Genomic DNA, 14434 nt, shown 5'->3' on the forward strand with positions numbered 1-14434 from the left:
CTACCTGCCCCCGCCCCTTGTGCTGCGCCTCCTCTTGCTGCTAAATCTCTCCTTGTGATATTTGTCATACTATGAATGTCTTCATTAGTCATGTAAAATGCACTGTAGCCAGCCAGTCACTGGAAAAATGAACGCTTCCCTGCCAATTTGTCTCATGTGGCATTTAGAGTGGACATTCAGCTCTTCTAGGAAATGACAGACATAAACACATTCATTAAAATATGTTGTGCCAGGCCCTAATGCAGTTACTTTTAGATGAGCAGTGTCTTCATTCAAAGGGGACACTAACTATGATGATTTCATATAATATTGTTTTCATATATTAATAAACAGCCACTTCCCTAATACTGAAATCTCCTGATTTGTTAGTGATTTCATTGTGTCTCTGTGTGTGTGTGTGTGTCTTTACCTGTCACTTCACATCAAGGGCCATCTCTCTTCAAATGCAGGACAGCATGTTTAAGAGCCTGGGCTCTTGATTCATGTTACCTGATTGGAATCACGACTCCCCTAGGTATTTGTTGTGTGGCTTGGGGCAAGATGTTTAACCTCCTCAGGCCTCAGTTTTTTTCTCTGAGAATAGAGATAATGCATTATGTTCTTTAAATGTTCAGAGACATAACCCATGTAATATACTCACCACATGGCCTGGTACATAATGCAGTATAGGCTCTTAATGTATTCAGCTTCTGGCCAAGTGTGGTGGCTCACATCTGTAATCCCAGCACTTTGGGAGGCTGAGTGGGTGGATCACTTGAGGCCAGGAGTTTAAGACCAGTGTGGGCAACATGGTGAAGTCCCTTCTCTACTGAAAGCACAAAAATTAGTTGGGTGTGGTGGTGCACACCTGTAGCCCCAGCTACTTGGGAGGCTGAAGCAGATGAATCACTTGAACACAGGAGGAGGAGGTTGCAGTGAGCCGAGATCGTGTCACTGCATTCCAGCCTGGGTGACAGAGCAACTATGGCTCAATAAATAAAGAAACAAACACAAGTTCTGCTGTTATTATTATTGAAACAGTACCCTGGGCTAGAATAATATCTTAGCATAATGTTCTTTTTGACAGAACAGCAAGAAAATTTGTATCGTTGTTGGACTGTCTTCTATAACTCAAAATTAAGTTTTGGTATATGCCTCAAATGTCCCTTAAAAACTCCAGCAAGTTGAACACCATGAAGTCATCCACATTTTGTCTGACTGTATTTCTACTTCCAGTATGTTCCATTATTGGTTGTGGAAATTTTGAGTGTTCTCCCTAGCTCAAGTACTTTTTTCTTATTTCCTTCCTTCCCCCTCTCTCCCCTTCTAATCCCTTTACCTTCCCTCCACCTGCCCTCCCCTCTGCTTTCCTTCCTTCCTTCCTTCCTTCCTTCCTTCCTTCCTTCCTTCCTTCCTTCCTTCCTTCCTTCCTTTTTTCCTCTCTTAACATAAAATGATCTTTCAGAATACAAAGCGTACCTTCTAAGTCAAGATTTCTGGAAATTTATGACATCCATGGCAGATTTCTCATAAACGTTTTACACCTTTTAATTAATAGATGCTCAAAGTCTTAGTATTTCCAGACTGAAACTCCTTTATAATTTTAGCCTCTAATGTTACTGAGGTTTCTTCATTTTCCTGATGGTTTTACTCCTTCGTTTTGGGCTTTAATCACCTTGCGTTGTCTTAAGAGAACATGGGTGGGACTTCTTCTTAAGACTCAGTTTTCTCATCACCAAAACTCAAATAAGTGCTATTCTATGTAGATGAAAAAATGCGTCACGATATGTGCAATATATCTTATTTATATAAATATAAGGGTTTATACATTTCAGCTAATAATCCAAAGTATATTAAAACTGCTTTAAATCCAAAATTTCTACAAATCAGAATTTTATTTATTAGCTGTGTTATATTTCCAAAGAAATGTAACTAAGAGCTAGTTAGTATTTCTGAAATGTAAAAACAAAGAAGTTTTAAGTTGTCAAGAGACTACATGAATAGAAATTAACATTACGTGGGCTTCACTCCAGCCTAAGTTAGACGTTATAGTCTTAGCATATCATAAAAATGCCTTGCAGACACTTTGAGCTTCAGCCTTTTCCATTCACTCTAAATTATTCTAAAGAGTACAGACTTGTCATTTCATACATCAGAATTAACAAACCTTTTATCCTCCCGTATGTTCTTCTTTGACAACTACTCATTACAGGATGTAGGCTTTGGTTTTAACATTATGCTTTATTAGCTAGAATGAAATCAAAGACTATAGGTTTTATATGGTCTTTTCATTATTAAAGTATATGAAGCTTGTAATTTCCTGTGTCCACAAGAACTGGGCCATAGCAGGAATGAGATGACACAGTGTATCTGTGTAATAAAGAGACTATTTGCAAAGGAGTAGCTAGAGTTCAGGGAAAGCAACAAGGGAAACCTCAGTACCCAGGGCTCACAGTAACAAGGAGCAGGTACCCCAGGCCTATGCAATAATTTGGGTGAAATGTCCCAAGGGTGGCACGTGAAACTTCTTAGGATGAGTATGCACAGACACTCCAGTACAGTCATTGCCTTTGGAGAGAGTTACGGTGCTCTAAAGGGTCCAAAGATGATATGGAAGACACTGTGGTGGCGAAACCCAAGGTAGATATAAATTCATGAATGGGAAAGTGTGACTGCAGTGATTATTCTGTGGTCACATCAGCTTTACCTAAATGCATAGTAGAGATGGATTTTAAGTGAATGAAACATTGATTTAGTTGATGTTTCATTCACTTCAAAGTCACTCAGTATTATTTACTCATGTTAAATATATACCTTCGGAATTGCTCAAGCCTTGCTAGCTAGTGAAACTAAGCAAGATAGAACTCCAGAGGGGCAGCAAGAGATGCCTGTTTTGATTAAGGAAGTAGCTGAAACAAGAGTTTTAATTCCCATGAGCTCCCTGATAATAATCCCATCTGGCCAGTAAGTAAGGAAGAGGTTAACAACAGGCTTGGTGATTAAACAAGTTGGTTCTACCAATTGTTTCAGCCGCACCACCTAAGTCAGAACTTTACAGGAAACTCAACAAACCTAGTAAGACTCATACGCCGCTGCAGACTCAGCTAGTGCATTCTTTTCAATGCCAGTTTCGGAAGCCAGACAGGTGCAATTTACATTTTCATGTCAAGGAACCCAGTATACATATACCATTTTGCCATGCAGATATATGAGTTCACTAGCATATTGCCATAACCTATTAAGGCAGACTTGAACTTGATAACCATTAAAAGTAAGTTAATACCATACATTGATGACTGTGATACTAGCGCAAGAAAAATCATTAGCAAATTGAAAATCAAGTCCAGACATAGACTAAAGTACATAAAAGAATTTATTATATAAAAAGGTGGCACTTTAACTCAGTAATGGAAAGATGTATTCTTTAATCAATGATGTTGAACCGTGGTCATATCTGATTATAAAACATTTAAACCTCATATTTTGTATCTGTATACATTCCTAGTGGGTAAAATCTTTTAAAATATAAAATATGAAACCTTGAAGTTAACAGAAATTATAGGATAATGTTTATATAAATTTATAACTGGAAAGGTCTTTCAAAATATGACACATACCCAGGAACTGTCAAAGAAAAAAATTCATAAATTTGCACCAAAAGCAATATGAGGATAAAGAAAATTCCTTTCATATCTGATTTTGCAGAGAGGTAGTGTGTATAGTGATTAAAAACATGGACCCAGTGCTGGGCTGGCTGAAATAAAATTATAGCTCCCCTGCTTACTGGCTTGAATCCCACCTGTGCCTTAAGTTTCTCATCTGTAAAGGGAGGATTACAATAGAATTTACCATACTGGATTGTTGGGACTAGTAATTGAGCTAATATATGTAAAACATTAGAACAATTGCAAGACATGTCATTTGTTATTTTGTTATTCCAACATCCAGCAAAACTTTCAGCATACAATATTTAGAGCTGAGAGAGAGAGAGAGAGAGAGAGAGAGAGAGAGAGAGAGAAAAGAAAGAAAGAAAGAAAGAAAGAAAGAAAGAGAAAAAAGTAAAAAAGAAAAAGAAAGGAAAAGAAAAGAAAAGAAAAAAGAGAGAAAGAAAAAGAAAGAAAGAGAAAGAGAAAGAAAGAAAGAAAGAAAGAAAGAAAGAAATAAAGAAAGAAAGAAAGAAAAGAAAGAGAGTAGGAATTCCCTACATGTTGGGTTTTTATTTTGTTTACTTTTGGAAAAACACAGTATAGTTAGTGCAAACTGTGCCAATTGATTCCATTTAGTCTTTTAATTTATATTTCCTTATCTCTAAATGGCTTATTTCTTTTTAAAGTTCTTTTTTTAGGCAATCTTATCCTTTCTGATTTACTTATCCTTTAAAAATGTTTAATTGTTGGTTTTAAGCTAGGTAGGGGGTATAATTATTATACTAGGAAGTTATAGAATATGTAAACAATTAGTTCAACTGAAAGTATTTTTTAACTTTTAGGAAGAATCTTCTCTATACCCTATTTTCAATTGTTCCAAGTCTATCAATTCTTTTAAAGAAATAATTTAGTTATTCAAAATATTTATTACTTTTAATGAAGAGAATATTTATCTTTTTATGCTCAAAGGCTCACTGATGCTGAGAGTTCACTTTTACTCTGTCTCATTCACTTTTTTCTTATCTTTCTTTTTTTTTTGAGGCGGAGTCTTCTCTGTCCCACCAGCTGGAGTGCGTATTAGCATAGTGCATGGGATCTACTGCTCCCACGCAAAGCTTGCCTCTGGGTTCATGCCCATTTTCCTGCTTCAGGGCCTCCTGAGTAGCTGGATGCAGGTGTCTGCCACCTCATGCCCAGCTAATTGTTTTGTATTTTAGTAGAGACAGGGTTTTCACTGTGTTACACAGGATGGTCTCAATCTCCTGACTCACGGCGCGTGTCTCGGCCCTCCAAGTGTGGAATTCATGCGTGAGGGCGTGCGCCACTGGTCAGCCTCTCAGACCTCACTTCAATTTTTTAAGGCTCTTTTCCCAGCAATCCAGGAGCATTTTGTATTTCTAAAGGCAGATTCAAACTTAAAATAAATTGTCATAGCATATATATTGAACGACTTTTGCCCAAATTATAACAGTAAGAAATTATCACAGTGGAGAGATCTTGATCGCACAACCTATCTTGGCCTTTACTGCCAAATTGCCCTGGGCTTGGCCAAGCTAACTTGAGGAGAAACTTGTTTATGTTTAAATGATAATATCCATTCCTTTTGATTCTGGGATATTAGCCCTAAAATATCCACGAATCTACAAGAATAACAAATATACGAGAAAAAAACAAACAACCCCACCAAAAGTGGGGGAAAGGTAGAACAGACTTTCTCAAAGACATATATCAGCCACAGACACATGAAAAATGCTCATCGTCACTCGCCATCAGAGAAATGAAATAAAACCACAATGGATACCATTCACACCAGTTATGAATGGCCATCATTAAGGAATCAGGAACAGGTGTTGGAGAGGGAGTGGAGAAATAGGACACTTTTACACTGTTGTGTGGGATTGTAAATAGTTCAATCATTATGGAAAACTAGTTGGCGATTCCTCAAGGGATTTAGGAACTAATGTCCATATGACCCCATCCACTACTGGGTATTACCCAAAGGATTATAATATTCTACTACAAAACACAATGTACACGTATGTTTATTGCGGCACTTTCACGTAGCAAAGACTTGAATCAACCCAAATGTCCAAATCTGTTGAAGACTGGATTAAGAAATGTGGCAATATACACCATGAATACTATGCAGCCATAAAAAAGGAGAGTTTGCGTCCTTTGTAGGACATGGATGCAGCTGGAAACCTCATTTCTTAGCAAATATACAAGGAACAGAAACCAAACACGCATGTTCTACTCATAGGTGGGAACTGAAATGAGATACTTGGATCGGGAAGGGGTAATCACGCCACTGGGCCTACATGGGGAGGGGGGGATGGGAGGAGGGAGGGTTGCATTGGGGAGTTTACATGATCATAGAATGATGAATTGATTGTGCTGTACGAGTTGATGGGGCAGCAACACAACATGGATAAGTATAATATGTAACAAACCTGCACGTTATGCAATGTACCTAGATTAAAAGTATAATTAAAAAAAATAAAAAAAAAAGTGAAAAAAACAAAAAAAAAAAAAACAAAAAAAATATCCATTCCACAAAACTAAACCACCTTTATAAAACTAATGAAAGTTCACCAGGTTAGGAGGATGAGAGGAGCCTGAATTCTCCTTAACAGACTAAGGTGTAGACATAAACAATTATCAGCCACTATACCAGAGGTCGCAAGATTTGCAACTTCCCCAATTACTCCTGCAGATAACATCACTACTGTTGAATCTAAAATTAGACTTTTGAGATGCGTTTTCATGCTTTTGCATTTCTGACAATCAGTAGCCCCACCTGGACCTATGACTCTTGACTCAACTGGTCCTGCCCCTACCGACCCCTGCCGCCTGAAGCAAACTCAGCTCACCAGGACCATGGTCCACAGCCCTATGATTGCTTCCACAATCAATCAGCAGCACCCGTTCCTTTGCCCACTAAACTATTCTTGAAAAACCCTAGCCTCCTAATTTTCAAGGAGGCAGATACGAATAATAACAAAGCTCTGGTCTCCTTTTTCGCTGGCTCTATGCACGTTAAACTCTTTCTCTATTGCAATTCCCCTGTCTTGATAAATTGGCTCTATCTGGGCAGCAAGCAAAATGAACCCATTGGGTGGTTACAATATCACCTAACATTCCTTCCTGAAGGCTTTTCATAGCTCCCCACCATTTCTTCCAGGATTTGAGGGTACCCACAATTTCTCCCACATGCTGTCAATCCCAACTTCTCTCATTTCTTCTCAAAACAGACTTTCCAGCATATCACTTTCACCATCACAAGCCAGGGTCATGCCCAATCTTAATTATGTGCTCCTTTTATATCCCCTTTCTCTTTACCTATTTGAATGGTTTGCATTCTCAAAGGTCAGTGTGACCCTTGAAAGCCTTACCAAAATCTTCATCCATTAAATATACATTTCCTCATTCTATTTCAGGTTCTGTTATATAAAGATGAATGGATCATAGTCTATGCCCTAATGGAGTTTGTATTTTAGAAGGAGCCAATAGACAAATGAATTTCTGATAGAGAATCAGATGATAGAGGCTGTGCATATATAAGGCACAACAGATGTGCAATGGAGGAAGGACCTTGCTTTGTGTGAGACCAAGAAAGATATTGGAAAAAAATGGTATTTGGACTAACCAGTAAAAAACAACTAGAAGAATGCTAAATTAAGAAAATAAAAACTATTTTACCCCAAAATATATTTTTGGACATATTTTAAGATGGCTGCCACATGGTCAGCAGACTAAAGTGGCCCTGCAAAGCTGTCTTTTATGAAGGAAATTTGCAGAATTTCCTTTAATGCAGCCACTAATGCAGCCAGGCCTTCTCATTATAGGCGTTTCCTGGATCTAGAAGAGAATAACTGACTGTCTGATACCCTTAAAGTTCTGAAAAAAATCATTTACCATCTCTTTTCTCTGAGGGCTGCTACCTGGGAGATTTCATCCACATAACAAGACCCCCTTTGCTAACCAAGCCTCTTTCTTTCTCCTTCCCATAACCTGTTGATATGGTTAGGCTTTGTGTCCCGACCCAAATCTCATCTTGAATTGTAGTTCTCATAATCCCCACATGTCAATGGGAAGGACACAGGGAGAGACAATTTAGTCATGGGGTCGGTTACCTTCATGTGATAGTGAGTTCTCATGAGATCTAACGGTCTTATAAGGGGCTTATCTTACTTCTTCTCTGCACTTCTCCTTGCTGCCACGATGTGAAGAAGGACGTGTTTGCCTCCCCTTCTGCCATGATTGTAAGTTTCCTGAGGCTTCCCCAGCCATGGTGAACTGTGAGTCAATTAAACCTCTTTCCTTTGTAAATTACCCAGTCTCGGGTATTTCTTCATAGTAGCACATGAGAATGGACCAATACACCTGTCTTGCCACTAAAACCTGTTTCCTGTTTTTGGCCATGCTCTGAGCCCTCATTCTTTCTGTGACCTCAAGAGGATGTATAAGCTTCTGTACCTCATTGAGGGGCTGAGTTTTCATTCTGAAGGCTCTTGGGTATACTCATTAGATAAATGTGTATGCCTTTTCTCCTGTTAATCAATCTGCCTCAAGTCAGCAATTTTTCAGTGAGGAAAATTCTTCCTCCATTGCATTTCTGTTGTGCCTTATTTATGCATGGACTCTATCATCTCATTCTCTATCAGAAACTCATGTGTCTATTGATTCCTTCTAGAATACAAACTCCACTAGGGCAGAGATCTCCAGGTTCCTCAGGCCCCACGTAAGCTCACAATAGACATCCTTTCATTCCCAGGAAGAGAAAATATGAAGGTAATTTGTTCTTTTCTTGAATAATTGCTTTTCCCTGAATGTCCATGGCTCTAAAGAAGACCCTTTATTTAGGACCATAATCATGTGAGGCTTTGCACTTTGGGAGGCTGAGGTAGGTGGATCACCTGAGGTCAGGAGTTTGAAATCAGCTTGGGCAACATGGCGAAACCCCATCTCTACTTAAAATACAAAATTACCCAGGCATGGTGGCGCATGCCTGTAATCCCAGCTACCTGGGAGGCTGAGGCAGGAGAATTACTTGAACCTGGGAAGCGGAGGTTGCAGTGAGCTGAGATCATGCCATTGCACTCCCGCCTGGGCAACAAGAGTGAAACTCCATGTCAAAAAATAAGTAAATAAATAAATAAATAAAAACTCGTTATGAATGCAATTTCTGTGTAAGTGTAACTGGACCCAGGTTCAGCTGCTTGCTACTGGATAGCTAATGCATAAGAGGTAAGGGCTGGTGAAAGGAAAGGTAGTTCTAGTTGGAGAGCCAGTAAACCAAGAAGATAACTTTGCTTTGTGTGAGGCCGAGAAAGATATTGGAGAAAAATGGCATTTGAACTAACCAGTAAAGAATAACTAGAAGAATGCTAAGTGAAGGAAATAAAAACATTTCACTCCAAGATATATCTCACTGACATACTTTAACTAGTGAACTAGCATTCTAAAGTGCCATCTTAAATTTTTAAATTTGCCATAGGATTTTGAAAGGGAAACTTGGCATGGGAGACATGCAGGGATGGTGCAGGGTGCTGAGTCTGTGTGTCATGTTCCAATGGCTATCTTGGATGTCCAGAGGTTTGGTGGCATTATTTTGACTTCAGCCCAATGATGGTGGACTAAATTGTTCAAGATTCTCCCTAAGCAAGAGGATTCCTCTTGCTTGGTTTGTTTCAAGATTAGCCTCTGGAATTTCTTAAGCAAGATTATAATTAGATAAGATATTAGATAGTATTGTTTGTGCCTGGTTTGTTTCAAGATTAGCCTCTGGAATTTCTTAAGCAAGATTATAATTAGATAAGATATTAGATAGTATTGTTTGTGCCTGGTTTGTTTCAAGATTAGCCTCTGGAATTTCTTAAGCAAGATTATAATTAGATAAGATATTAGATAGTATTATCAGAAGGGAGTGTGCAGAGAGGGAAGGAATGAAGAGGTGAGAGGAGAGGAAAGGAAGAGAAAGTGGGTGATTTCTAAAATTGAGGTCCACAGTTACATAAGTACCTATAAGTTAAAGAATATGTCTTTTATATTCCTCTTGATGCTTCTAAAAAATCTTAGAAGTAAGTGATACAAAAAAAAAAAAAAAAAAAACCCTGCTAGATGTTTTAGCTCAGAATGTATGAAAAAGATTTTAATAAAATGTCAATAAGGCATAACCATTACACATTTTGATATTTAAAAAGGCAGATCAAAAACTATGATCCACTTTACTCTACCTCAGCCTGCAGGACACTTTTGAAGACAGACACAACTCAAGCCCAGATGACGCCTTGCTCCTTAGAAACAGTGAGTCGCTACTAACTGTTTCAAGGTGCACCCAAGTGATGAGAATTAACACAGCTCGCAATGACCTAGGCATTTGGTTAGTTCAATGACCACCCAGGATACATACAATGAATCATAAGCTTCCTCGTTTCTCACACTCAAAAACAGGAGCATACTTTCTTTTTTCCTGTCAGCATTCCAGCTGATTGACACATGCATTTCTCCATGAGGCCTTAGCCCAATCAGAAGCTCTCCCAAAATGATATCAAGATGAGAAACAGACAAGCGACAGTGGCCCTCCCATGTCACATGATACCCAGAGACTGAAGTCATGTGACACTGAAACCAAGAAAAGGGAAACAAGAGGTGACTCATGTGGGAACACCAGGGTGAGAAAAGGGAAATAATCATTTTCTATATAATGGATTTCTTACTAGAAAAACACAATAATATAGTTTAGTAATTGCATTTGTGTCATATAAATAAAAACAAGGAAATAATCTTCTCATAATCACAAAGTCTCCTCAGCTGGGTATAAAAGGGGCCATGTAGCAAGGAAGACTCTCAAACTCACGAAACTCACTCTCCTGGAAACCCACCCAGAACCTTCACCCTCTGACACCATGGTCAGCTCCTGTTGTGGTTCCGTCTGTTCTGACCAAGGCTGTGGCCTGGAGACCTGCCGCCCCAGCTGCTGTGTGTCCAGCTGCTGCAGGCCCCAGTGCTGCCAGTCTGTGTGCTGCCAGCCCACCTGCTGCCGCCCAGCTGATGCCAGACCACCCTGCTGGGCAGGACCACTTGCTGCCGCGCCCAAGCTGCTGTGTGTCCCAGCTGCTTGCAGGCCCCAGGTGCTGCCAGTCTGTGTGCTGCCAGCCCAACCTGCTGCCGCCCCAAGCTGCTGTCAGACCAACCTGCTTGCAAGGACCAACTTGCGCCGCCAGCTGCTGTGGTGTCAGCTGCTTGCAGGCCCCAGTGCTGCCAGTCCTGTGTGCTGCAGCCCACCCTGCTGCCGCCCCAGCTGCAATGCCCAGACACCTGGCTGCAAGGAAGCGCACTTGCTGCCGCCCCAGCCTGCTGGTGTTCCAGCTGCTGCAGGCCCCCAGTGCTGCCAGTCTGTGTGCTGCCAGCCCACCTGCTGCCGCCCAGCCTGCTGCATCTCCAGCTGCTGCCCGCCTCTTGCTGTGAAATCCAAGCTGCTGCGCCCCCGCCTGCTGCCTGCGTCCAGTCTGTGGCCGAGTCTCCTGCCACACCACTTGCTATCGCCCAACCTGTGTCATCTCCACCTGCCCCCGCCCCTTGTGCTGTGCCTCCTCTTGCTGCTGAGCTCCTTTCCTGAAACTATCTCCTCCCCTTCAGCTCACTTATCACAGAAGCAGACCTTGTGCATCTCATAGACAACTCAGGAGAGGCCATTCCCACCAACTGTGTGTCCATATACTGGACATAGATGTAGGCTATATGTCCTGGATATACATCTAAAATATATGTTCCCCGTGTTGACCCAAGTGTGAAATTAGATGTTATTTACAGCAAGAAATTAATAGAATTTATCAAGTCTTATACCCTATATTTGTATTTATGGATACCAAGTTCTTCTGTCCCAAACATGGAAATTCTTGCAGGGTTACTCAGGGCAAGGATGTCTCACTCTCAGATTTGAAAGTCTGATTGTTTCATCCTGTATTTCCTTTTACAGCAATGTTTCTGTGTCTTATTTTTTCTGCTTCTGAATAAAACTCCACCTTCATCGCATAGAAATACAATGTTCTTTTTGTGTTGCTTTGTAATGATTGTCCTTAGTTCCTGAGAAATTACACCCAAAACACAACTGAATGAATCCTATTCTTGCTCTCACCTTCAAGAAAATCCCAACATGTAATGAGTTTAAAAAATAAATAAATAATGGCAATACGTGGATGCTTCCAAAAGTATTGAAGAAAATAAAGATTTTTAGTTAAGTTTTTTTTATGAATATAGAGAAGGGTTATATCCCACAGCTAAATTTTCTTAAATATTTTTGAAAGTGTATCTTTCCCTACAACCCCACTCCTCTCTTATTTGCTTTATTCTTCTATTTTCCTCCTCCACCCATGCTCCCTGATCCTGTCATCTCGTTCTGCCCTTATCCCTTTTATCCCACTCTTGTAAAACCAGAGGCTACTCCTTAGGGTTTATCCATCTCTCATGTAATTCAATTTATTACACTCTAAATTGCTTTAATTTCATCTCCATCCACTAACAACAGAGTAATTACCTTTAGGGAAAATCAATCTTCTGAGAAGTTGGAGAATTGCAGAAAATGTAAAATACTCAAATGTTAATATTTTTCCTACCTTAATGACTTTTCTGTGATGTGTATTTAACAGCATGGTCTTAGGGCACGTGGTCTTGGTCAATAAATTCCAAAATGAATTTTCATAGAGAAATATGGGGACTTAGAAGAAACCAACTAACAGACTAGTTTGGTTCTTAGGTAAACCCAGAATATGGCCTATAAATTCCATCCTAGGGGAAAATGGTGAAAATAAATTTTACATCAATTGAAGCTAGTAAAAGCAAGAGAAACATTTAGAAAGTTCTGTACTAAATACATATTCTAGGAGTTAAAGGTCCAATGAATAATGCAGTGGCATTGAATCATGAATCTTTAACTTCAATAGGTTTTACTACATGAACAAACAATAATTTAAACTGTGTAGGGGCATTATTCCTCCACATCACTTACAGCACACAACTCCCGATGGGTCAGAAAAAGTAGGTGAAAATTAAATGAACCTTCAATTGGTCTCAGTATATGAAATGGGACTTTGAATGCCGTGGGACTGAATGTGGCTTCCTGGTCATAGGGAATAAGTGTCTGAGAAAAAGACATCTATGCCCTGAGCTGTGGGACACTCCATCACTTGTAAGTTGAAAACAAAGCAACAGAAACCACAGAAGACTGCGAAGGAATCACCAGAGAAGTAAGACAACAACTAGTAGAGTGCAAGGTCCAAAATCCCGATGAAGGAAAGAGTGGTCACTTGAAAAATTAAAGGACACGCATAGGTGGGAATTGAACAATGAGAACATTTGGACAGGGTGGGGAATATCACACACTGGGGCCTGTTGGAGGGTGGGAGGCTGGGGGAGGGCTAGCATTAGGAGAAATACCTAATGTTAATGAAGAGTTGATAGGTGCAACAAACCAACATGGCACATGTATACCTATCTAAAAGCCTGCAGGTTGTGCACATGTACCCTGGAACATAAGGTATAATTTAAAAAAATTAAAGGACAGAATTCCACTTTCAGTTGTGACAAAGTAACTGATAGAAGATTCAACCTTTCAGTAGGAATGACTCTAATAATTAGACAAAACTAAGAAAACAGTTGTTTATGAGCATTGGGAGTTGACTTATGCAGACAGTATTTGAGGGACCGTGGTCTCAGAAAAAAATTAAATTCCTTCAGGTGAAAGACAAGATCACCTCCAGCCTCTACAGTTTTTCATATATAATTTCTGAATCTCTGGCATTCAATTTAAAAAATTACCATGCATGCCAAAAAAAAAAAAAAAAAAAAAGGCTAAATGAACAAAATCAAGAAGAAAAGAAAATAGAAACAGAGCCAAGGATGATCTATATATAGGTATTAACACTGACTTTAGAATACTTACAATTAATATATTTGAAATAATAGATTAAAATGTAAATTTTATTAAAGAAGTAGAATCTATTTTAAAGAGTTCAGTGAAAATTCTAGAACCAAAATCTCAAAAACTGAAATTAAGAATTCATTAAATAAGTTTAACAGAAGATTAGACAGAAGAGGGGAATAGCAAAATGGAAGTAGAAAATACTCACAGTGGAATGCAGAGGGAACAAGTTTTAAAATAGAGATAATAGCATAAGACACACTTAGAGCATAGTGAAAAGTCTAAGATACATATAATCTGGAGTCCCAGAAGGAGAGAAGAGAGAATGGAGAAGTAATAAACAAAGAGATACTGGAGGGCAATTTGAAACAATTGATAACTTCAAGTCACAGATTCTAGAACGTCTCTGAACCCAAGCAGAGTGAATAAAAACAAAAACCACATGTAGACACATCAAGGAAAGTTGTTGAAAACCAAAGATAAGGACTTCATATCTAAAACACCAAAAGCAGTGGCAACAAAAGCCAAAATTGACAAATGGGATCTAATTAAACTAAAGAGCTTCTGCACAGGAAAAGAAACTACCATCAGAGTGAACAGGCAACCTACAGAATGGAGGAAAATTTTTGCAATCTACTCATCTGACAAAGGGCTAATATCCAGAACCTACAAAGAACTCACAAATTTACAAGAAAAAAACAAACAACCCCATCAAAAAGTGGGCAAAGGATATGAGCAGACACTTCTCAAAAGAAGACATTTATGCAGACAACAGACACATGAAAAAATGCTCATCATCACTGGCCATCAGAGAAATGCAAATCAAAACCGCAATGAGATACCATCTCACACCAATTAGAATGGCAATCATTAAAAAGTCAGGAAA

At 39.3% G+C, this 14434-nt stretch overlaps 1 protein-coding gene across 1 annotated transcript in view; it reads left to right on the forward strand.

Annotated features, from left to right (window-relative positions):
- Positions 1-11234, forward strand: part of LOC108534736 (keratin-associated protein 16-1-like) — a 28058-nt gene extending 16824 nt beyond the window's left edge. The window contains 6 exon segments of the mRNA XM_017880235.1: positions 10543-10676; positions 10679-10716; positions 10719-10784; positions 10786-10897; positions 10998-11101; positions 11103-11234. Of these exon segments, the coding sequence (XP_017735724.1) occupies positions 10543-10676; positions 10679-10716; positions 10719-10784; positions 10786-10897; positions 10998-11101; positions 11103-11234 (586 nt within the window).
- Positions 11235-14434: the final 3200 nt, after the last annotated feature.

Source organism: Rhinopithecus bieti, unplaced genomic scaffold, assembly GCF_001698545.2.
Source record: "Rhinopithecus bieti isolate Rb0 unplaced genomic scaffold, ASM169854v2 scaffold_11744, whole genome shotgun sequence".
Classification (NCBI taxonomy): Eukaryota; Metazoa; Chordata; class Mammalia; order Primates; family Cercopithecidae; genus Rhinopithecus; species Rhinopithecus bieti.